The 22,105-nt window shown below is 50.8% G+C and overlaps 1 protein-coding gene across 2 annotated transcripts in view; it reads right to left on the bottom strand.

The window, feature by feature from the left end:
• Positions 1 to 4,085: 4,085 nt before the first annotated feature.
• The window catches only part of BCORL1 (BCL6 corepressor like 1), a 67,972-nt gene continuing 49,952 nt past the window's right edge, over positions 4,086 to 22,105 (bottom strand). For both annotated transcript variants that reach the window (XM_069074054.1, XM_069074055.1), the window contains 5 exons: positions 20,971 to 21,137; positions 19,520 to 19,665; positions 12,432 to 12,509; positions 9,775 to 9,928; positions 4,086 to 6,456 (listed from right to left, as the gene is read on the bottom strand). In XM_069074054.1, coding sequence (XP_068930155.1) covers positions 6,177 to 6,456; positions 9,775 to 9,928; positions 12,432 to 12,509; positions 19,520 to 19,665; positions 20,971 to 21,137 — 825 coding nt within the window. In that variant the 3' untranslated portion in view covers positions 4,086 to 6,176. The remainder of the gene's footprint in view (positions 6,457 to 9,774; positions 9,929 to 12,431; positions 12,510 to 19,519; positions 19,666 to 20,970; positions 21,138 to 22,105) is intronic.

Genomic DNA, 22,105 nt, shown 5'->3' with positions numbered 1-22,105 from the left:
TCAGAGGATTCGGGTATAAATTCTACCTCGGACACTTACTGTGTGACCTTGGACAAGTCCCTTCCCCTCCCTGGACCTCAGAGGCCTTCTTTGTAAACCAGACGGGAGCTGGCCTCTGGGGTCCCATGTAACTCAAGAGGAAGGGTCTACCAGGCTGGGAAACTCCCTCCCTCTCTCTCCCACCCAGTTCCCCTAACAGGGAATTCACAGCGCTCCGAGCCGATTCGCTGATTGGTCCTCTCCCTCCCGGCCACGGTAGAGCACGTGGCTGCCGCCCAGGCTTCCGGGCGCGCGCCTCCAGGCCAGGCTCTCGGGCCACCGACTCTGCCCTCTGGCTTCCCAGGGCCCAGAGGTCTCTGCTGGTGCCGATCGCCTGGAGATGCTTGGCCTAGGCCAGCCGCTGGCAGACTGCCCGCGGGCTGGGCAGCTGGAGCTCAGTTTGGAGGGAGGGAGGGGACTGGAGGGGAGGCCTGGCCCCCGCCCCGGGCACGCGCCCGCGCAGTCCCAGGCCTTAGCTGGGGGGGGGGGGGGGGGGCGGGGGGGGGGGGGGGCCCCCCCCCCCGCGCCCCCCCCCCCCCCCACGGCCCTATGGATGGGGGGGGGGGGGGAAGCGCGGCAGGGAGAAGGCCACGCCCACCGATCTCTCCACCCCCTTCCCCATCGTCATCCCCGCCCCACCCCCTAAGCGTGGGTGTCCCCAGGCTCTGGCTCGCCCTCTCCCTCCCCCTCGGCTTCTGATCTCATCTGCTCCCTTGGGTCCAATTATTTCTCTAGGCAGCCGACTCCCAAATCCGTAGCTCCAGTTCCGTCTCTACTGAGCTCTAGCCCCGCATCACTAGCTGCCTATTGGCCACTTCCCATTAGATGTCTTGGAGACATCTCGAACCCAGCCCCAAGTTCCAAATGGAACTAACTCCTCGCCTTCCTGAAGATCCCATCCTCCCTCAGTCCGCCTCTCCCACCCAGTCTTCTCCCTGCCCGAGCTATCTTCCCGACGCTCGCCTACAGAACCGAGACCTAGGGCCGCGTGTCCTGTCTGTCCGCCACAAACTTCCGTAACTCCATTAGCAACTAATTCTGGCCTTTGACGTCCTCCCATAGCAAGCTCCCCCCTTCCTGTTCAGGCTTATCTTGGGCTGAACCCCTCCTCGTCCTCCGATGGATTCCCAGCTGTTCTCATCGTATCATATGTTCTTCATCTCCCACCTCCCAGCCTTTGCCCTTCAAGGCCCTGGCGCGAGGAGCTACCTCCTTCTAGAAACCCCTCCTGCCCCTTCCTCTCCTTTCCCCAACTTCGCCTCCCCTCCCCCCCTTTCCTGGCCCTCTTCTTTGCATTTCTTTCCATTTCTCGGGCTCCGGGTTCTTCGTGTACTCGCCTTTTCCTCTCTATGTTGGGTTCCCTGAGAGCAGGGAGCTACATAGGGCTGTGAGCAGACACGTGCTTTGTAAACACCAAAGCCCTGGAGAAATTGGAGCTGCTAGAATTAGCAACTCCCCCTAGCACTCAGGACAATTCTAGGCAAGGAGGCATTTATGAATGAATAAACCTCCCCCCAACGGCTCCGCGATTTAATAACAATACTTAGCATTTTTTATAGCGCTCCAAAAATTTACGAAACACTTTACATTGTCTCACTGAACCCTTGCAACTGCCCTCGGCTTTAGTTACTATTAGCCCGGTTTCACTGCTGGCGAAGTAGTTGTGTGACTTGACCAAGGTCACACAGCCAGTGTCGGAGCTGGAGGTTGACTCCAGGTTTTTCGGAATCCAGATCCCATATTTTCCACCGCACCCTTTCTGTCCAGGAGACACAGTTGTGTGTTCCCAAGGTTTGTAATCACCTCTCCGACCCATCCACTCGGGCCTCCAGATTCTGTCAATTGCACCTTGGCGACACCTCTCACATCCCTTCCCCTTCCTCTCGGGCCTCACCGCCAGCAGCTTTATTACTACCTGCCTGGACTATCTCCGAAGTCTCTTGGTGACAAGTCTTCCTGCCGAGCCAGTCAAGCTTTCTATATTGAGGTGTGAAATACTAATCTTCCTGATGAATTACCGGCCTCAGCACCCCAGGACTGAAATAGTTCACTATTGTCTCTACGTTAAAATGCCGGCTCCTCAGCCTGGCATTCAAGGTCTGCTGCGGTCTGGTTCACCCTACCTTTTCAACCTTGTCTCAGCCTACTCCCCTCTCCATCCCGCTTCTCAATAGAACACCCCTGCATTCTATTTCTTACACCAGTGTCTTCCTCTCTCCCTAGATTCCCTCCAAAACCTAAGCAAACGGTAGCTCCACCACCCGTCTTTACCACGGAATGCTGCGCACCGCGTCTGTGCCTCGTTTCTCTCCTATATTGAGGACAAGAAACCTGTCTTCCTGTCTGCCTCTCTCCAGTGCCTGGCAGAGTTCTCAGCACACAGTAGGTACTTAAGAAGTTAGCCGACTACTGAATTTCGAGGAGCCCAGTGCGTTTGTGGTTTATTTTCAACTCTGCTGAACGCCCTCACCCACCCAGGATTACTTGAAAGTAGCCTGGCTCTCCAGCTGTTGTGGAAAATCCAGCTCGAGTTCCCCAGCTGTCTGCAAAGCTCTTTGTGGCTGGATTCGACCCTCAGAGGGCAGGAGGGTCCATGTTTTGAGAGTTTTTGCGTGCTAACACAGGACCTGGGGCCGTGAATCTTTGGGGTGTCTGCTAATTTTGGATTATTCTCCAAGGCAATACTCACCGGCTCTCCTGCTGCCTCAGGGCTAAAATACACTCGGTCAGCCTAACGCTTCAGAGCCCAGGGCAAGCTGGCTGCAGCCTCCCTTGCCAGGCTTGGCCCGTTACTCCCCCTGTTGTACACTCTGCACTTCAAACTGGTCTTAGTGTTGCCTGAATTTGCCCTTTCGTCTCCTATCTCCACGCCTTTGTACACAGGCAGAGTGGTGGATGCTTTTCAAAATGTGCATTGTATTGTAATAAATTAGCTCGCAGTTCGGGAGACGCGGACGTCGGTCTTTACTAGTTATCACGTCCCTTCTTTGGGCTTCAATTTCCTCCCCTGCAAAATAAGGTAGCTGGCTATTATTATAGCCTCGTAGATTTAGAGTTGGTGGGCATCCTTGAGGCCATCTTAGCCATCGCTCCCCTTTTACAGAGAAGGAAACTGAGGCCCAGAGACGTGGAGTGACACAGGATGTGATCTATTCTAAGGCTTATAGCAGCTCTGACATCTTCAGGCTCTGCTTAAACGAAACCGTTGTGAATGCCTTTGTGTGATGGCTTAGTTTGGTATACTGGGAAGAGGAATGCTTCTTAGTGAAACCTGATGGCCAGAGAGGGCAGGCCCACCCCTTTGACCTCTCTCAGGAGGAGCCACAATCCCTAGAATCCGGAAGGATCGTTCAGCCATAGAAGGACCAATAGATCTATGATGACGCCAAGAGGTGGGAGTTCATGCCCAGACCCTAATTACTCTCTCCCCACACACACCCCATCCCCACATTGGGACTCTGGGCTGGGAAACCAAGCCCATAGGATCTGCAGTGTAAGTCGGCTGGGCAGAAATAAAGCCACTTTGGGCTTAGGACCTTAAGAGACAGTGGCTGGCCTCTCCAGAGCTGGTGAAGCCCCCTCCGCCCCCCCCCCCGGGGGGGAGCGAGGAGGGCACCTTCGCCGGAGCAAGATACGCCCCCCCCCCCCCTTTTGCTGCACAGAGGAGCAGAACCATTCTTTCCTGGGCTGCAGGAATCAGGCTATCTCCACGGTAACCAAGGAATGCCTGAAACACAAGCAAATCAATGCATCCCCCAGGCTGCCCCCCCATCCCAACCCCCAAGACAACTGGACACACACACACACACACACACACACAACGCCATTCCCATTCCCCGGAGCCAGGCTGGGCTCTCTCATCCCTTTTGCCAATCAATGCCAAGGCTTGAAAACTAGTGGCCGGCTTTCTCATCCTCAAGGGATCAGAGCTGCTCGTTGGCTTCAAACACACAAAAGGGTGCTGTGTACCGGGTTGGGGGGGGGGGGTGTGTGTGTGAGGAAAGCAGGAGGATCGAGGAGAATAAAAGGACACACACAAGACGAGGCCTGATACAGGTTTTTCTGTATAGAAATGTGTTTTTGACACCACAGCCTGTTGCTTATAACCAAACAGAGAGAGCAGCCAGAATACACACCCAAATGCAAAAGGAAAAGGACAAAACCTTTAAAAAGGAAAAAAAACCAAGACCAAAGACACCCCCAAAGAAAACCCAAACCCCAAACCCTCAGCTTTATATATGTATATATATATATTTAAAAATATCTCTATATGTTTAAATATATATATTTTAAAAAAGAAAAAGTTTTTTTTTAAAAGCTGATTGAGTCCAGAGGGCCCCAGAGAGACTGAGGGAGCGGGGAGAAGGTCCCAGGTAAGGGGAGGTCAGGCTGCCCACTGGGGAATAAAGACAATACGAAGAAAATTCACCACAACTGCTCCTGGCCAGGGTCAGGAGACTCCAGAGAACAGATTGTCCCATCCTCAAACTTGGGCTTTTTTTTGGAGAATCTTTTCTTTTTTTCTTTTTTTTTTTTACTTTTTTTTCTTTTCTTTCTTTTTCTTTTTTTTTTTTTTTTACCCCTGTACAATAAAACTGTACCATCTACAACCAGAGAAGGCCAGGGAGGGGCCACGTCTGCCTTTGGGTAGCTGCCCTCTCTCCCTAAGAACTGTTCTGAAAAATATCAGTTCATAGAAAAGTAACAAGTTTATGTCCGTCTGGTTGTTTTGAGTGGGTGCAGGGGACCAGGACAGGTGGGGGCAATGGACTGAGGGCTCCTCCAAAGGCTGGGGCTGGAGAGAAGCCTGGGAGGGCCAACCCGCAGCTGGGTTGACTGGAGCAAGTGGAGTTGGGGCCTGTGCTGGGGGGGGGGGCAGGGAGAAACATCTCTCTTGCCTTTGCCTGGGAAACAGCTGAGTCCTGGAGGTGACATGTAGCCAGGGGTCAGGGAGCCTAATGAAGTCATCAAAAGAGAATGTGGGGGAGTGAGAAGGAAGGGGGGGAACAAGAAGAGAAAGAGGAGAATGGCAGTAGAGAGGGGGGCAGATGTGAATGGCAGTAGGAAATGGGAAGAGAATCGAAGATGAGGGACAGTGGGGAGAGGAAGGCACAGGAGGATGGGACTGAGAGAAAGGAGGAGGGGAGAGGATGAGGGATAGTAAAGTAACAGAAAGGAAGAAGGGGCCCAGTCCCCTCCAGGACTCATTTTCAACCATCCTTTTGTCATAGCAGCTCATCACTCCTTCACCAAAGAGAACTAAGCTAAGGCAGGCAGAGTTGTTGGAAAGCATGTGTGAGCCTAGAGTGGGATAGGGTTAGGGAGAAGGGTAGTCAGGCAGAAAATACACAACCCTTGGAATCCAAGTCCCTTGTGCTTGTGGACAGCATCACACAGCTCTGCCTACCCCCCGGCTTCAGCTTCTCAGATCACCATCACCTCCCCCCCTCTGCCAGGAAGCCAGAAAGGTCTGTCCCAAGGAGGGAGACAGGGCTCATCTCCCAGGGCTTCTCCAAGAAGGAAGGGAAGAAAATTAAAAGGTGAACAAAGCCCCTCGTTCAAGATGATGCCTCAAATCATCACAGTGATACAGACTTCTCAGAAACCAAGGAAACAATACAAATTAAATACTAATTAAATAAATATTATGGAAGACATGGAGGAATACGGGAAAGGGGCTGTTGCTAGAGAAAGAGTTTTCTAATTTCTCGACCAGGGCTGGCACCGCCAACTGGACCTGGGTCTGTTTCCCTCGGCCCGGGGCTTGGTCACGCGCGCCCAGGGATCCCTGAGCCCACCCTAGGGCCAGGCACCAAAGACACCAGCTGGTGCTTGGCTCCTTGCCTAGGAGGGTGAGGTGAGCTGAGTTGAGGGCACCCTGTCCCCTCTCACAGTCATTGCGGGTCCTCTCTGATCTTTTGAGACCAAGGATACATCTTTTCCCCCTTTGACCGCAACTCGAGGGAGGTGAGAGGGAGTTTGAACCCAAAGACTCCAGTCACTAATGCTGGCATTGATAAGGCTGCTTCTAGTTGGTCCGAATTATTGCCTCATACTGCAGTCAGTCCGAAAAAGGGGGAGGGGGAGGGGAATTGGCTGGAGGAGGGGGGACAGGGAAGGGCTGGCGGGCAAGCCCGTCAGCTGCTCCAGGACTGGAATTCAACCTCAGACCCTAGGAGCTGCAGCAACTCGGGCTCATAGCGGATCAGCTCAATAGTCTCAGTGCTGGCCAGGGGGCTGGAGTCGAGGTCCCCAGGCCTCTCGGCAGGGGTGAGCAGCTGGCTGGAAACCACCTGCCGATAGAACTCCACCTTGGGCAAGGCGATGACTTCAAAGTGCGGGAAGCGGGCCTGAAATATCCGGGAGGAGAGCTTCAGTCTCTTCAGGACATCGGAGAAAAGGAACCAGTTGCAGGGCCTGAGGAAAGCAGAGAGAGCTTAGCAAGGAGAAGAAACGAATTCAGTGAAGTTGGAGAAGGGAACCCTAGGAGTCCATCTAACCTGACCCAGCCCAAAGGCCCTCGGGGAAGGCGCATAGCAACCCTACCAAGGAAGAGCCCAAACCATCCCTGCCCTCACAGAACGTACATTCTAATGGGGCTGGGGGGAGACCCAGGAAAGAGAAATGGGCAGGTACAAGATGCAGTCCAGAGTAGGTGGTCAACATCTGTCCAAAAGTTAGGAGACTCTGAGTCTTGTCTCTCTAACCAGAGGCAGGGGGGCCTAGTAGATGGAGAGAAAGACTCTGTGGGAGTCCAAATGACCTGGGATTGACTTGGGCGGCATTATCCATGTGACTTGTCAAATTGCCCTCACCTATCTATTGCCTCCTCTGTAAAATGGAGCTGAGAGCCACCCAGCTCCCGCTCTGTCCAGGGGACTGACCACACTGCCTCTCGAACTCAGATCCTCTAAAGCTTTCTAGGTGGTACTGTGCTCTGATGCCCTAGGAGACCTGCTCCTCACCACCAGCAAAGAGTAAACTTTCGGTTACTATGCATTGGGTACTCTAGTGAGGAGAGAAGAATTCCCAAAGACCTCCAATTTGTGAAGAATAACAAAAGCTGTCATTTAAATCATTTGTGTGATTCCAAAGGGGCTCCATTTAGCACCTAGGGCTCTACAGCTGCAGGCCAGGACACTTGGGAGGGGAGCAATGAGTTGCCTAGCTCTATCCCCCCACCAGGATAGGCCCCCCCCCAGTCCATTTACTGCCTCAGGCTGAAGATCCGGTTTCAGAGGGCAAGGTGGGAGGTGGGAAATGGGAGGTGGGGGGTACTCCGCAGGAATTCATTAACTGTGCAATACTATCCCTAGAGCCCACCCCTACCCTCAGGGATCAGCTTATGTATGCCCAGAAGAATAAGGACCATAAGCCCCTGAAACTTGATCCTGGTGGGTGTTAGCAAGGAGACTATTTTTACTCCTATCAGGCCATTTGGTCTGGGGAAGGGGTGGGGGGAAGGGAGAAAAGCGGCTGCAAGTGGGACTGTGGCCCACTGGTTAGAGCTTTTCTTTTAGCCCTGGTTCTGATTCATGATTATCTGCTCATCAGATTTCTTCCTTTTTCCAAGAACTTTCTGCAAGAGCTGTTAGACTTTGAAACACTGAGTTATGGAGGAGAAGGAGTGAATTATTAATTCAAGTTCTGCCCAATTCTTTGTTAAGAATTACCATCCTAGGGGCAGCTAGGTGGCGAAGTAAATAGAGCACGGCTCTGGAGTCAGGAGGACCTGAGTTCAAATCCGACCTCAGACACTTAACACAAATACTAGCTGTGTGACCTCGGGCAAGTCAATTAACCCCAATTGCCCTAACTTCCCCCCTCCAAAAAGCAAAAAAAAAAAAAAAGAATTATCATCCTAGTCCTATTAAAAGGTCCTTCCACATGCCCAGGGCACAGTGATCTGAGATGTGAGCATGAAGCTTCCCCCCTCCACTCTGAGGGCTGACTGTACTGGATGGGGCTCATTCAGCAATAACCCTAAACATAGTATACATCTATTGTGAGTAGAGGAGTGGACTCGGTATTGGGGCAAGAGTCAGTCACCCACAGACCACAGATTTAGAGCTGGATGGCACCTTAGGGGCCATGGAATCTAACCCCTCCTTCCCAATTTGCAGATGAGGAAACTAAGGGCCAGAGAGGTTAAAATGACTGGTCCAGGATCACACAACTATTGGGCGTCTAAAGCAGGATCTGAACCCACGTGTTCTTGATTCCAAGCCCAGTGCCCATTCACTCCACTGCCTCTCCACAAACACTTATGTGTCCCAGGTACTGTACTAGGTGCTGGGAATTCAAGGACAAATGGGAAACAGTCCCTGGGAGCTAACGCTCTAATGGGGATAACAGGCTTAGCTGCGCTGCATACAAGGGCATAGCTCTAGCCACTGTTACTGAGTGTTCTCTCAGAAAATCATCGAGACACTCCCCTCATTCTCTTTGTGGAAGGCAGAATAATGGGTATGAAGTCAATTTCCGCTCCCTTTAAGGGATTCTGTTGGTCAAACCCAAGCTTGGCCACTACCTGTGTGTCCTCAGGTAGGTCCTTTCCCCCACTTTGGAAAGTGAGAAAGAATATTGGATCCAATGAGCCCTTCCCTCCCCTTTGGCTCTAAACCAACGATCCTAGGAAATTTCAGATCGATTACACTCCAGGCAGTAGTTTGTTTGAAAAAGATCTCAGGGTTTTGGTGGACCCTGAGGTTTACATGTATGAACTGTGGGATATGGTAACGGAACAGCTGCTCCTCTTATTCTCTGTAAATCAGGGAGGAGCCTGGTCCGAAGCCCAGAGCTGGAGCGCTGCGGGTGGGGGGTGGGGGTAGGGAGAGCATATTTTAAGAAAGACATTGATAAACTGGAGTGTATCCAGAGGAGAATAATGAGGGTGGTGAAGAGTCTGGGAATAGGGTGTGCTAGGCCTAGAAAAGGAAAAATTTGGGGGGTGGGAAGAGAACCTCTAAGGATCAGAAAGCCCATCAGAGGAAGGCAATTGGCTTTTCTCAGTTTGGTTCCAAAGGGCCAAATGAGTGATTGGTGGGAATAACAGAGAGATCAATGGAGGATGGATGGCAGGATGGAATTTCTTCCCAATGAGAACTGTCCCACTGAGGATTGGGCTGCCTCCTGAGGTCGATGCCTCCCCCATATTGGAGGTCTCCTTCCTCCCTGGAAGAAGCAGGTTGTAGAGATTTGTACTCAGGGAATGGATTGTATCAGATAGCCTGGCAGTTCCCTGCCAACTCTGAGATTCAGAGCACACAGTGACTTCCGACTAACCATTCCTGAATCCATTTCGTAGTCCTGCCCACCTGCCCCTCGAAGTAAAGACATTAGCCCCTTTTAACCATTCCCAATAATGAGAACCTTTATTTCTTGAGCCCCCGAAGGGCTGACAAAGCACTTTCTTTATGGGCTCCCATGAGGTCAATGGTGCTGGGGTTCAGGAAATTCAAGTGACTGGCCCTGGGTCATCAGGCTGCTAAATGCCAGATCTGGGGCACCAACACTGTGGAATCTCTCCTTGAGAGTGGGGACTGTTTCATTTCTGTCTTGGGAGCCACAGCACCATTTCTGACACATCACAGGGATTGAATAAACAACTGGAGACTGGCTGGAAACCTCTTGGCCAGAAGGGCAGAGCAGGGTCCCTCACTGGCCCTGTTCCCCGCCCCCTCCCCATGCCAGGCCCCAAGTTTTCCCCCTCGAAGAGGCCTCCTGCATACTCACCCACGGGAGAGCGACACTTGGAGGTTGTAAGTGGGAAGCAACGGCTTTTCCGAAAACTCAAATATGAAGTCGTCCGACTCCTGGTCGTTGCCGTCATTGTCTGAGGTGCCAGGGGGGCTGTCCAGAAGGTCGCACTTGGCCCCGTCCTTCCCCTCTGTGAAGAGAGCACACATCCACATGGAGAATTGAGACCCACTGTGTTTAGCTCGAGGGCACAGGCTCCTGAGGCCCCGTCAGAGGCCGGAAAGACCAACCCTGGCAGACAGCAGCAGCAGCTGCTCCTTCCTGTCTTGGCGAGCAAGGGAAGGCTCAAAGCCCTTTCCTCACACAGCCCTATAAGGCAGGGAGCACAAATATATGCTGCTGCGCCCATTGATCAGAGGAAGAAACTGAGGTGCTGCTCACAGGTCAAGAGATTTGCCCAGGGTCACCTGCTGCCAAGTACTGACCTTGAAACTCCTAGGACCAGATGATTTAGAGATGGAAGGCACATTTAGGGTTAGCTTGTTCAATCTTCTCATTCTACAACAGAAGAAACTAAGACCTAGAGATGTCATGACTTGTCTAAGGTCACACAGGAAGTAAATTGTGACCAGAACTTGAATTCTGATCTCCTGACTTCCAATTCAGTGGGCTTTCCCCACCTCCCCCATGCTCCATGTTAAGTCTGGTTACCCTAGTCCAGGGTTGGAGACCCTGCAGCCTCCAGGCCACATGTGGCCTTCTAGGATTTGGATGCGGCCTCTTGACTGAGTCCAAGTTTTACAGAGCAAATCCTTTTAATAAGGACATTTGTTCTATGAAATATGGATTTGGTCAAAGGGCCGACCTTGAGGACCTAGAGGGCCACATGTGGCCTTGAGGCTGCAGGTTCCCCGCCCCTGCCTAGTCCCTGATCCTTGGGAGAGGGAGAGCATGGAAACCATGTCTAGAGAAGAAATTAGTTTAAGCCCAACAGTTGCATGCTCACCCCTCCACCTCTTGTTTGCCTCCTAGGGCCAGGGAAGTAGGGACACCCCCAAAGCACATTGAGCCAGTCAGTCCTAGATCTCAAACCCTGGCCCTGCCATTAGTTAGCAGTGTGCCTTTGGGCAAATCCCTTCCCTTTCTCTGGGCCTCAGTTTCCTCCTCCGTAAAAGGAGGAGGTTAGACTCCATGGTCTCTATAGGTTGATGAGGCAGGTGTGACAGCCTTGGACTGAGAACTAAGCCTAGGAAGGATTGGTTTCCCCTGGGGTTGGGGTGGGCACCTCCTCAAACAGTCAGGGAAGCTAAGGTGGCCTGAAGTTGTGGGGAGGAACTCCCTGACCTGGGGTCAGTCCTAGGCCTGTGTGGCCTACTCCTCCCTCTCCCTGACCTCCCCCACACTCAGGGAATTTCCTTCAGTCTTTGGCCCAATAAGGGAGCCACAAACCATCCCAGCTGGGGATCTGGTTAGCATCAAAAGGCAATGAGCCTAAGGTCAGGAGGTCGAGGGCTTGGGGGTAATTACTATCTCAGAAGCAGGGAGGAGAAGGCTCCAAGGGAAGGGAAGCAGGAGGAGAACAGTGGCCACGGGGGCTCCAGCTCAGGAGACTCGAGTTCAAATTCCAGCCTGGCCCTTTGCCAGTTACTTGAGCCTCAGAGACTTACTTCCCCTTCAGTGAACCCGTTTTCTTCTCTGTAATAAGGGGAGGATGTGGCCTAGACTCCAGACCACCTGGGTTGTTGGAAGAAAAGATTTGGAAGCTTTAGAACAGCTGAGAAATGAGGCCCTGAGTGCCCCCCAAGAGGTGAGCTGGGCCATTCAGGCCAAGGACAGGGGAAAGGAAGAGAGAAGGAAGAAGAAAGGAGAAGCAGAGAAAAGGACCGCCACTCAGTCCAGGGGAGGAGAGGTTCAGGTTGGGAGTGGGGTAGGCCGGGCTGGGCACTGCCTGGAATTGAATGAAGGTGGCAAAGAAGAGTCCAGGCAAGCCGCCCAAGGCAAAGTACGGAGTCCAATGGAAAGAGGGCCCAATGGAAAGGGCTCAACCTGTGATGCCTTCGGCCCAGGTGACCTCATGTCTCTCCCCTGGGCCTCAGTTTCCCCTTCTGTAAAAAGAGGACATTGGACTAGGTGGCTTCTAAGGTCTTTTCTAGCTCAAAATCTATGATCCAAAGTTAATTATTTTGCTCCACTGAAACCTCAACAAGCATCTAGTAAATGCTTGCTTAGGTGGGGGACTGAAATACAAGGACAACATTAGGAAAAAAAAAACCCAAGTCTCCCCCCAAAGTGTATATTCTACTGGGGAGGGGGAAGGTAATAACAATAGTATTTCTTGAAAAAAGGGGAATGAATGCTACCAAGTCAGGGAATCAGGAAAGGTTTCCAATTGTATTTAGCACCTAAGATGGTTCTGGAAGGAAGCTAAATGTAAGAGGTGAGGTAAGGAGGAAGGGCACTCCAGGCATTGGGAACTGCCTGAACAAAGGCACGGAGATGGGGGATAGAAAGTGGAGGTTGCCACAGCAGTCCATGAACATTTATTAAGCACCTACTATTTGCCAGAATACAAGAAGTATGAGAGAAGTCTGGAAAAAGGTCGCCGGGTGCCAGGCTGCAGACGGCTAGAACCACGCCATCCAGTCCTGTGTTCCCTGGCGAGATGGGGCACAGGAGATCTGGTGAGAGCTTACCCAGTATAGAGCTGCTGTAGAAGTCCCAGGCCACTCTCGGATCACCCTCTGGGCGACCCTGGAGATCTGAAAGGTGATCTGGGGGAAGAAAGGAAGGCGGTAAGGCATACAGAGCTGGGCTGGGCAGACCGTGGACCAAGGGTGTGCTGGAGCCAGCTCGGACCAGCTCAGAACCCTCTCGGGTGAGTACTGACCCCTCACAAACCAGTAAACCTCCTACAAACCAGGGCTTGATTTAGTGTTTTGTTGATTGTCTAGCCTTAAAGCAATGGAGAAAAGGCAGACTGAACTGAAAAGGGTGTCATGGCTATATTCTTTTCCCAGAGAGTTTTTAACCATTTACCAGCATGTCACTGACTAGGCCCAAAGCACCCATGTAAGAGGGATGAGGAGGAAGGAGTGGAAAGGGGCTAGGGGGCTGTCTGGTCCCTGTCTTTAGTACTGTCTCATTTAGACAGGCACAGTGGGAAGAGTGCTAGGAAAACTTGGCCTTGGAAGGGCTGAGGGAAGGTGGGCAAGCTAATTCACTGCTAGAGGAAGTTCAGCCACACTGGGAAACAGTGATTACAACAATGTAAGTGAAATAAATAGGGAGCAATAGCAAGAATCTGGCCAATTACAGCAGTCAATGTCAATGTGATTTTGTCCCAGGTAAGGAAAGATCCTCTTTCCTTCCTGTTAGCAATTGACCAGTTGGGAAGGGGAGAGAAGAGACAAGAATGCTGGACCTAAAGTTTGGAAATGAGAGGAGTTCCAGCTCTGGCCTGCACTAGCTTGTCCCAGCTCTGAGCAAGTGTTATCCTCTGCAAAATGGGGAGACTGGGGCTGATGCCAGCTACTTCATCCAGGAGTTACGGTGTGCACCCTGGAAATCTGAATGGGATAGAGAAACGGGAACTTCCATTACATGGTGTCTAGAATCACAGAATCACTAAGGAAAGGGAAGGACCTTCTTGTACCTTACTAACTTACCTCCTGCCTTGTTTTACTGAGGAGTCACCTGAGGCCCAGCAAGCAGTTTTTTAAGTCCTTTACAATACAAGGTGGAGAGGCTTCAGAGTGTAGACAGGGAAGGTGATCTAGGAGTAAGGAAGACTGGGGCAGGTGCTACCCTTAATACACAGTGGGGCTGTGGGACCCTGAGCTAATTACCGGACCTCTCAGTTCCCAGGAGTGATCTTCTAGGAAGAGGAAGAGAACAGTTACTGATTTAATGGCCTTCCAATCTACCCTGCTCCTGTGCCCTCCATCCAACAGGCAACTGCAACTGTGTGTGTGTGTGGGGGGGGTATCACCCCCATTCAGATGTGACCTTTAAGTTCTGGGGAACTCCAAGTTTTCCCATTTTATCCCCAGGACTAGGAACACAGTAAGTGCTTAATGTGGGTTTTTTTATCTGTCAATTTTCATTCTTCTGCTTCTCTCATATTGAAGAAATCACAGGTGTTAACTTAAGAAAGTGCTGGGGGCCATAAAGACAAAATGCTCAACAATCCCTGCCTGCCCTCAGGGGGCTCCCATTCTGACCCTGGACTAATATCACAAAGCTGCTAAGTGTTGAAACAGCCTGTCTCCCCTGCAGGGTCTCCAGACCCAGGCCAGAATTCAGGAGCTGGCAGGGACTTAAGAATCTGGCAGTGACACTTGGTAATGTACAAAGTGCTCTACAAATTATACAAAAGGCAGCAATGGTTATTTCAACACTTCCAGGATCTGCACTTGTGTGCTCTTCGGGGTGACCTCCAATGCCACATGTTGGAAACCCTGGCGTGACTTTAGAGGTTTGTAGAGCCCAAGGGGCTGGCCTGGGAGGAAGCCAGCTAAGGAGGGATACGTGCATGGCCCATCATGGCAGGTGCCTACACTTGAAGCCTCTTGAACATGAGAGGCCTTGCCAAAGCCTGGCTTCTGGTGTCACACAAGACCCCGGTCATCATTAGTGGAGGCCTGAGATGACACAAAAGCAAGAATGTCTCCCATTTCTCTAGCACTTCTAGGTTTGTAAGGCAGGCAGTATAACATTTATCCTCTATTTGACAGGCAAGGAGAATGAGGCTCAGAGAAAGTAACTGGCCTAAGATTCCACAGCTAGTAAGCACCAGAGTAGAATTCAAATCCAGATCTGTCCTGAGGTATGTTCGACATATTTCCCCCTACAGCATCAGGAGAGATCCTCAAGAAAAGCTTGTATGAGTCTGGGCAAGCTCTCCTGCTTCCTTTGGGCCTCTCTCTATCCTGCTCTTATACATTCACCTAACACCAGGCCAAATCCCTGGGCCCAGTCTAGCTGAATGAATCACAAGATTCATTCTTTCTCTGATCGGCTGGTTCTCCACTTCTCTCCCTGGCTCTTTCCTTTTCTCACTTGTACCTCTGAGTCTTATTTTTTGGGGAAAAAATAACACCCCCTCCAACCTATCTGTCCTCCCACCATCTCATAGGGTCCACTTTCCCAGGTAAAATTTTGAAAAAACTAAAACCAATGAACAGTAACAACAACAAAATGCAATCCCCACTGTAGAATCAGATGCCAAAAGAGGGCCATGGGATTTGCTCCATTTTCCTCAAATCTAATTTCAATCCCCCCCCCACCTCTACTACCACTGCCACTGCCAGCCCCCCTCCTCTCCAATTCTTCCCAACAGGACAGAAGAGGAAAAACTGGTCTCTTTTCATTAGTCTAGATTGGATATTGCTTTCTTCCTCCAGGGGTCAAAGGTAAATTGGTCACATGCCTTGCCTGTAATTTGGCCCAAAGGGAAGGATTCTGAGCAACTCTTTGGGGATTAGACTTTTTGGTGTTCAGTGTCTGATTGGGTGTCTGTCTGCATGACATCCTCTGCAATAATCACTACTCCTGTTTACACAGTGCTTGCCAGACACTCTCATTTGCAACTCACAGCAGCCCTGCTGCAAGGGAGGCAGGCCAAGGCAGAATTATCCCCATTGCAGAGATACAGAAACTGAGAACCAATGGTAGGCAACTAGTAGGTAGCAAAGTTGGAACTCCAGACTGATTTCAACAAATCCAAAAAGAAACCAAGACTTAGAACTTAGTCATAAGGGATCTTGTAAAACATCCAGGCAGAGAAGCCAAAAGGCATCTCAGAAGTCATGGGAGTTCATTCCTCTCATTTTACAGATAAGGAAACAGAGGCACAGGGAGCTTAGGTAATAACTATTCCAAGGTTCATGAGGCTATTAAGTGCCTTGAGGCAGGATTTGAACCCAGGTCTAAGTCCAAGATTGGTGCCTTATCCATTATCGGGGGTCCTCAAAGTGGGACACTGGCGGGGTGATCCCTGAGGCCAAAACTATTTTCGTAATAAAACTAAGGCATTTTAATTTAAAATATGATGACTATCAATAACCATAACCAGTAGTTCTTTGGGAAGATCCTCAATAATTTTTAAGAGTGTAAAGGGGGGGGGGAGTGGCTAGGTTGCATAGTGAATAGAGCACTGGCCCTGGAGTCAGTAGGACCTGAGTTCAAATCTGGTCTCAGACACTTAACACAAAAAACTAGCCATGTGACCTTGGGCAAGTCACTTAACCCCAATTGCCCTTCCCTCCCCCCTCCAAAAAGAAAAAAAAAAAGAGTGTTTGTGGGGGGGGTCTGGTCCTAAGACCAAAAAGTCTGAGAAATGCTATGCAAGACCATGTTGTCACTCAACAAAAAGAATAGGAAACTGAGGGTCAGAATGGAATTCACTTAGCTGCTGAGTGACAGCTGGAATCGGGAATATCCAGGGCTCTGTGCACTGTTTCAGGCTGTCTCAGGGGGGTCTCAAGCCTCCCTTCACACAAGCTTTCACAACCACTGTCCTGGGAGCAGGGTTGTTTATGCTCTGGACCTGAACAGATCTCTCATCTTCCCTCCCTCCCTACTTGTGCACTTTGGGGCACATACAGAATGTGCAAAAGTGAGGAAGGAAGGAGAAGGATGACTTAGAAAGTCTCAGCACGCCTCTGCCTGCGGCCTCTGCTTGCAGACTTCTCACCGTCTCAGAAAGTGGCCTGTCCCATTTGGGGTTGGCTCTCATGTGGGAAAGTCTGTTCCTTTGTACAACTTCCACCCATTGCTCCTCGTCTCATCCTGGGGGCAAGCAGAGAAGGTCTCTTCCCCTGGAAAGTGGCTATTTAATTTAAAAGGAGCAAAAGTGGTTCTCCCAGTCTTCTTTTCTACAGTCAAAATACCCCCAAGCTTTTTCAACTAATTCTATGACACCAAATAAAAGACACAGCGGTAGGCAGACCAAGGACCTGGGTTCCAATTCTCTTTCAACAATCTTGGCTCAAATTATCCCCTCCGCCTGGAATGTCCTAACAGAGGAGCTATCTTAGGGCAGGTAAGGGGCCTAGGAACTGTGCTTGGGGGAGGGGAATTGGGGGCAGGGGGAGAGGCCTGAGGAAGAAGCTAATGGTCTGAGTTTGAGGGAGCAGGAGGAACAATCCAGGTAGAACTCACAGGCTTCTAGAAGGGCAGAGCTGGAAAGAACCTGACGATATCACCTAGTAAAATTTACATCAGGGGAAACTGAGGCTGCCCAAAGTCACACAGCTAGTTTAGTGGAGTTTTGCTAGAGTGCCTTCAGACTTACCTGGCCAGGGTCAAGGTCTTGGAATGATTCTGTCCTGGGTCACTCTTCGTGGGGCCCCAACAACAAACATGACCGGAAGGTCAGCATTATACTGTCCTGCTTTTTCAGCTGGGCAATAATACAGTCCAGTCACTGAAGTCAGAAGTGCCTTGGTTTGACTCACATTTATTAGCTGAGTGACAGTGGGCAGATGGCTTTGGGGCCAGAGGACTTGGGTTTGAATCTCACCTCTGCCAACTTACTACTACTAGCTACATGACCTTGGGCAAAGCCCTTCTCCTGTCCCGGCCTCAGTTTCCTGCTAGGTAAAATGAGGAGTTTCTATAAGATTCCTTCTGGACTTTTCGTCTTGTTTCAATCAATATCTTCTGTTTTCACCTGATTAAAGACTAAATAAAGAAAAAACCACCACCACCACCATCACCACCACCACCACCACCACCACCACCACCACAGCTTAGCAAAATACACAGCACCTGTGAACAGGAGATGCCTTGCCTTCATCACTTGCTAGGTCCTCTCTGCCTCCCAGGCAGTGGAATAGAAATGGTGACTATAATTATACCCGCCTTCTTCAACTCCCTGAAGCTCCTCCCCAACCTACAACTGTTCTCCCGGAGAGGGCTATTTCCAGGAATGACATAGTCCCTCAGAGGTAACAGGGACGGAGACAGAATGAGCCCTGCTGGCCTGGTGGGGGAAGAACCAGGGGAACGCAGCTGTGACATCACAAAGGGACAGAACAACTGAGCATGCCCAATGGAGGCTCTGGCAGAGCTTGCCAAGCCCCCCCACCCCACCCCTCTCCAGGGGAGTGATCTCACTGCAGGCCGATGGTCAGTTTGCTGATAATGGAGAAAAAGTACATGTCTGGGGGTTACCCCATAGATTCAATCGGACACTCCAAGTGCTTTCCCAAGGTGGCCAAGGGAGAGAGGGAAGGAGAAAGATGCTGGGATGTAAGCATGGTTTCACAATTCTGAGGGCTCCGATATAGGCACAGCCCCAAGGGCTTCTCTCTGGTCACACAGACAAAAAAAGCTACATCCCATCTCTTTGCAAATAAAGACTGATTCAAAATGCTAGCTCTTGGCTTTCATCTGAGTTATCAGCTGCTGCTGTCCCAAACTAAAAAGGAGAGTGGCTTCCACTGCTGATGGTGGGGGGAGGTTTATTATCTTCAGTTTTACAGAGAAGGAAACTAAGGCACAGGGAAAAGAAAAGGAAAACTTTCCCAGGACTTCCATCTTTGAGATCTTCAGGCCCAACTGCCTCAGGTTAGAGGGGAGGGAATGGACCCAGAAGGAGGAAAGGATTTGTTTGGCTCGGGTCACAGAGCTAGTGCCCACATTCAAATCCAGGTGGTCTGACTGCAATTTGGTGCTCTTTCTACCTGGGATCAGTTGATACAGGTGGGAGTTTAAAGCCTAACGGCAACTCCATGGGAGCAGAGACAAAGCCTCTCTGCAGGGGTCCGTGGAGGAGGGAGGCCTGGGGGTTTTGATAGGGCCCTAAACACAGCCTGGAAAGGCCATGCAAACATTCCCAATCCCTAAGGATTAGGTACCAGAGATGGGGCCAGACACTCCCCTTGGGATAGATGTGAGTAAAGCTTGAGCTTTAGGAGCTGAGGAAATATCAGCTCTCAGTTGTAAAGTGAAAACTTCTCATTCACATATGCAAGGAGCTGTGGAAAAGGAGTGACGGTGACAGGGGTACAGGGCAGGAAGAAAGACTCCAACACAGCAGCATTCAAAAAAGGAAACAGAGTCAGAGTTGGGGAGACTTCAGCTGGTGCTGGAGGCGGGGCCCAGCACGAATACCGTCCACTTTGATGGGTCAGCCTTAGAAAATGTCCCCAGTAATTGTTCAAGATTTAGGCCTTCTTTTCTGCTTCTTTTGATTTGGCTCCACTGATGGTTACTAGACTGATAAAAAACCATTTAAAAAAATCTCATCTCTGCTCATAATTATCATAGGATCATAGAACCAAAGCTGAAAGGCACCTCAGAGGCCACCCAGTCCAACCCCCTTCATTTTACAGAACACTTAATTGAGGCCCAGGGAGAAGAAGGGACTTGCCCAAGGTCACACATAAGATCCTAGCTCTAGAACAGGAAGGGAACCCAGAGGCCATCTAGTCTACCCCCTCTCATTTTAGAGAGGGGTAAACTGAGGCCCAGGGAGGGGAAGGGACTCCAGAGTCCCACAAAGGGTTAAAGGTCTAGAGCTGGAAAAGACTTTGGAGGACATTTAATTCAACTCCCTCATTTTGCAGGAGGAAACTGAGGTCACAAAGGCCATGACTGAGGATGGTTTTGAACCTGTGCCCCAGTGCATCAACCAACCAAAAAGGCAGAATTATATTCCTGCTGTGAGCTCCAGAATGGCCAGAGTGGGGGAGGGAGGGGATAGGCCTTGCCAGAGGGCCTGCCACTTGGGCCACCCCCTTCCTGGATGAGCCCTGCTGGCAGGGCCAGTGCTTACCGCTGAGAAATTGCTTCATTGTGTCACTGCTGGCAAGTTTCATGGCTGTCTGCCCTGAGTAGGTGGCGAGTGTGGGGTCTGCCCCATAGGAAAGCAGGAGCCTGATGGTCTCCAGGTTGTCATTGACCACAGCATCATGGATAGGCCTGTGGAGACAGGGCAGGGGAAGCGTGTCTAGGGGGAAGGAGGAGGAGGGCTGGCCTAGTCTGTCAGAAAAGAAATCAGGCAAGCTCGAATTTCTATGGCATCCTAACAGAAGCAAGGTCCTTTAGAACACATCATCTCCACAGACCCTCAAAACAACCCCAGGAGTCAGTGTTTCTCATAATATTAGAGTTCCCATTTTAAAGTCGAGGAAACCAGGGCTGCAGTGAGTGGCCCAGAGTCCCAGAGCTAGTAAGCGTCAGAGGCAGAATTCCCCCAGTGCCCCATCAACTATATGAGTTGGCTTTCCGAGCCCAGCTGGGGAGATTCCACAGTCACCTGAGAGGAGTGGGTCTGCAAAGGCAAAAGCAGGGGAGGGGGTTGGGAAGGAGGCTCTAAGCAGCACCTCATAGGCTTCTGGAAATCAGCTGGAAGAGTCCTTTTACCACTAGGTAAGCTCATCCCATCAAAGTGACAGAAGCAGGCCCAAAGACAGGGATACTGCCTAGTAATTGGGGGAGGTGAGAGTTTCTATGACACTTAGCTGCCGTGAGCATTAGGGTAATCAAACTAGTTCCAGGCCTTCATTTTACAGATGAGTAAACTAAGGTGAAAAGAAAAGAAGGCATCTCCTCCTGCACCATCACGCAGGCAGTTATTAACAGAGGCCAGAATCTGAACCTAGGTCTGCTCAGTCCAAACCCTTGACCTCAGGCCATCTTCTCTCCTGCCTCCTTCTCTCAGGGCTCTCCCTACTTCTCCTCCCTTTCTTTGGTTCCCCTTACTTGGTTCTTAACAGTTAAGGTTTTCCAGAGAGCCATCCTAGATCTCTCTTTAAGTGTTGATGGGCGGCTGCCCCACACCTGCCTCACATTAGGCTCATCTGTGGGGGCTTATCTTGAATCTAGACTGTGAGCTCCTTGAGAGAAGGCTCTGTGTTTTATGTAAGCTCCTTCTCTCCTCCCTCATAGCATGGGCCTTGGTACACAGTGATGGCTTAATCAAGGTTTGCAGCTTTGTTTTTTTTTCAAGCTCACGGGACTGAACACACTGCATCCTTCCAAAGGAAAACAAGAGGGTTGGGGAGGCCTCCCTGGGTTTCATGCCCAAGTCTCTTGTGGTAGGCACTTGGCAGACATCAGGAGGAAGAGCTGGGGGTCCACCCTGACAACATTCTTTCATCTCCAACTTCTGCCTTGGGATCCAATGATGGTTTAAACAGCCTAGGGTTCAATTCTGGGGTGGGGTGGGGTGAGTACTTTGGAACCAGTGGATGTATGCTGGGGTGGGGAACAGGGCCTACTTGCCTGGTGCCATCCTGAGCACTGCAGTTGACGTTTGCCCCATGCTCCAGCAAAATGGTGAGGATGTCCGTCCAGCCGCGAGCACAGGCCTCATGGAGGGCAGTGTACCCAGCGTTGTCTCGATGATTGACATCCTCACTCTCTTTCTTCAGACAATACAGGACCACGTCCTATGGAGAACAGGAGTGGGGGGGGGTGCCGTCATATCAGCAAGGAGGGGAAAGTCTTGGGGGGTGGGATCTCATCTCATCTCTCTCAGGGACAGAGACACTAGACTATTCCCTATTCCCTCAACTACCACCCACCCTGCTGAGCCACTCTGAGCCCACACACAGTTGGTGCTCAATAGGGACTTCAATTCATTAGGCACCTACTGTGTACCAAACTTGGTGCTAGGGATACAAAGAATAAAAAGGAAATAGGTGATTCAAGTACAAATTAATTGGGAGGAAGGGGACATTAAGTGGGGCATGAGGAAAGGCCTCTTGGAACCTGGAGGAGCTGGGAAGGAGAACATTCCAAGCATGGGGGGCAGGACACTCCAAGACTTGGAGATGGACCCTGGGGGAACAGCAAGTGTGTGAGGGGAACTAATGTGTCATCAATGTGGAAAGAGAAGATGTAGTCAGGCCCTGTTTTGTCTTAATGGACAGCCAGAAGAGTTTGCATTTTCTCCCAGAGGTAAGAGGGAGCCCCTGAAGCTTCATGAGCTGAGGAGTGACAAGACCTGTATTCCCCCCCAGCTACCCAAAAAATCTAAAAGGTCACACTGCTCTAAAGATTTCTGGTTTACCTAGCACTTTCCACCCAACAATTCTGGAAGGACACACAAGAGTTATTATACCCACTCTACATTGAAGAAAGTTGAGGAGAGAGGTAGTGAATAGCTGAAGGTTATACAGACAATAAGCAGTAAAGCTGGGACAGGATGAGTCCAGCATTTTTTATATTCCCTGTGTCCCCCCTGCCCACCAGTGACAACAGTGTAAGACATATACACTGAGCTGGGGATGAGACCCACTGAGTCACTCATACCCTGACCAGCCCTCCTTGTGACCAAGGCATGTGAGAGGCACCCTCTGAGGCTAAGTAAGAGAGGAGCAAAGGTAACTGGTGGGGGGGGGGGGACATAGGGGAG

The sequence above is a fragment of the Petaurus breviceps genome, unplaced genomic scaffold (assembly GCF_028583685.1).
Source record: "Petaurus breviceps papuanus isolate PSGF00001 unplaced genomic scaffold, PetGlider_PUasm1.0 90881, whole genome shotgun sequence".
Classification (NCBI taxonomy): domain Eukaryota; kingdom Metazoa; phylum Chordata; class Mammalia; order Diprotodontia; family Petauridae; genus Petaurus; species Petaurus breviceps.
This window is presented reverse-complemented; position numbering and strand designations above follow the sequence as displayed.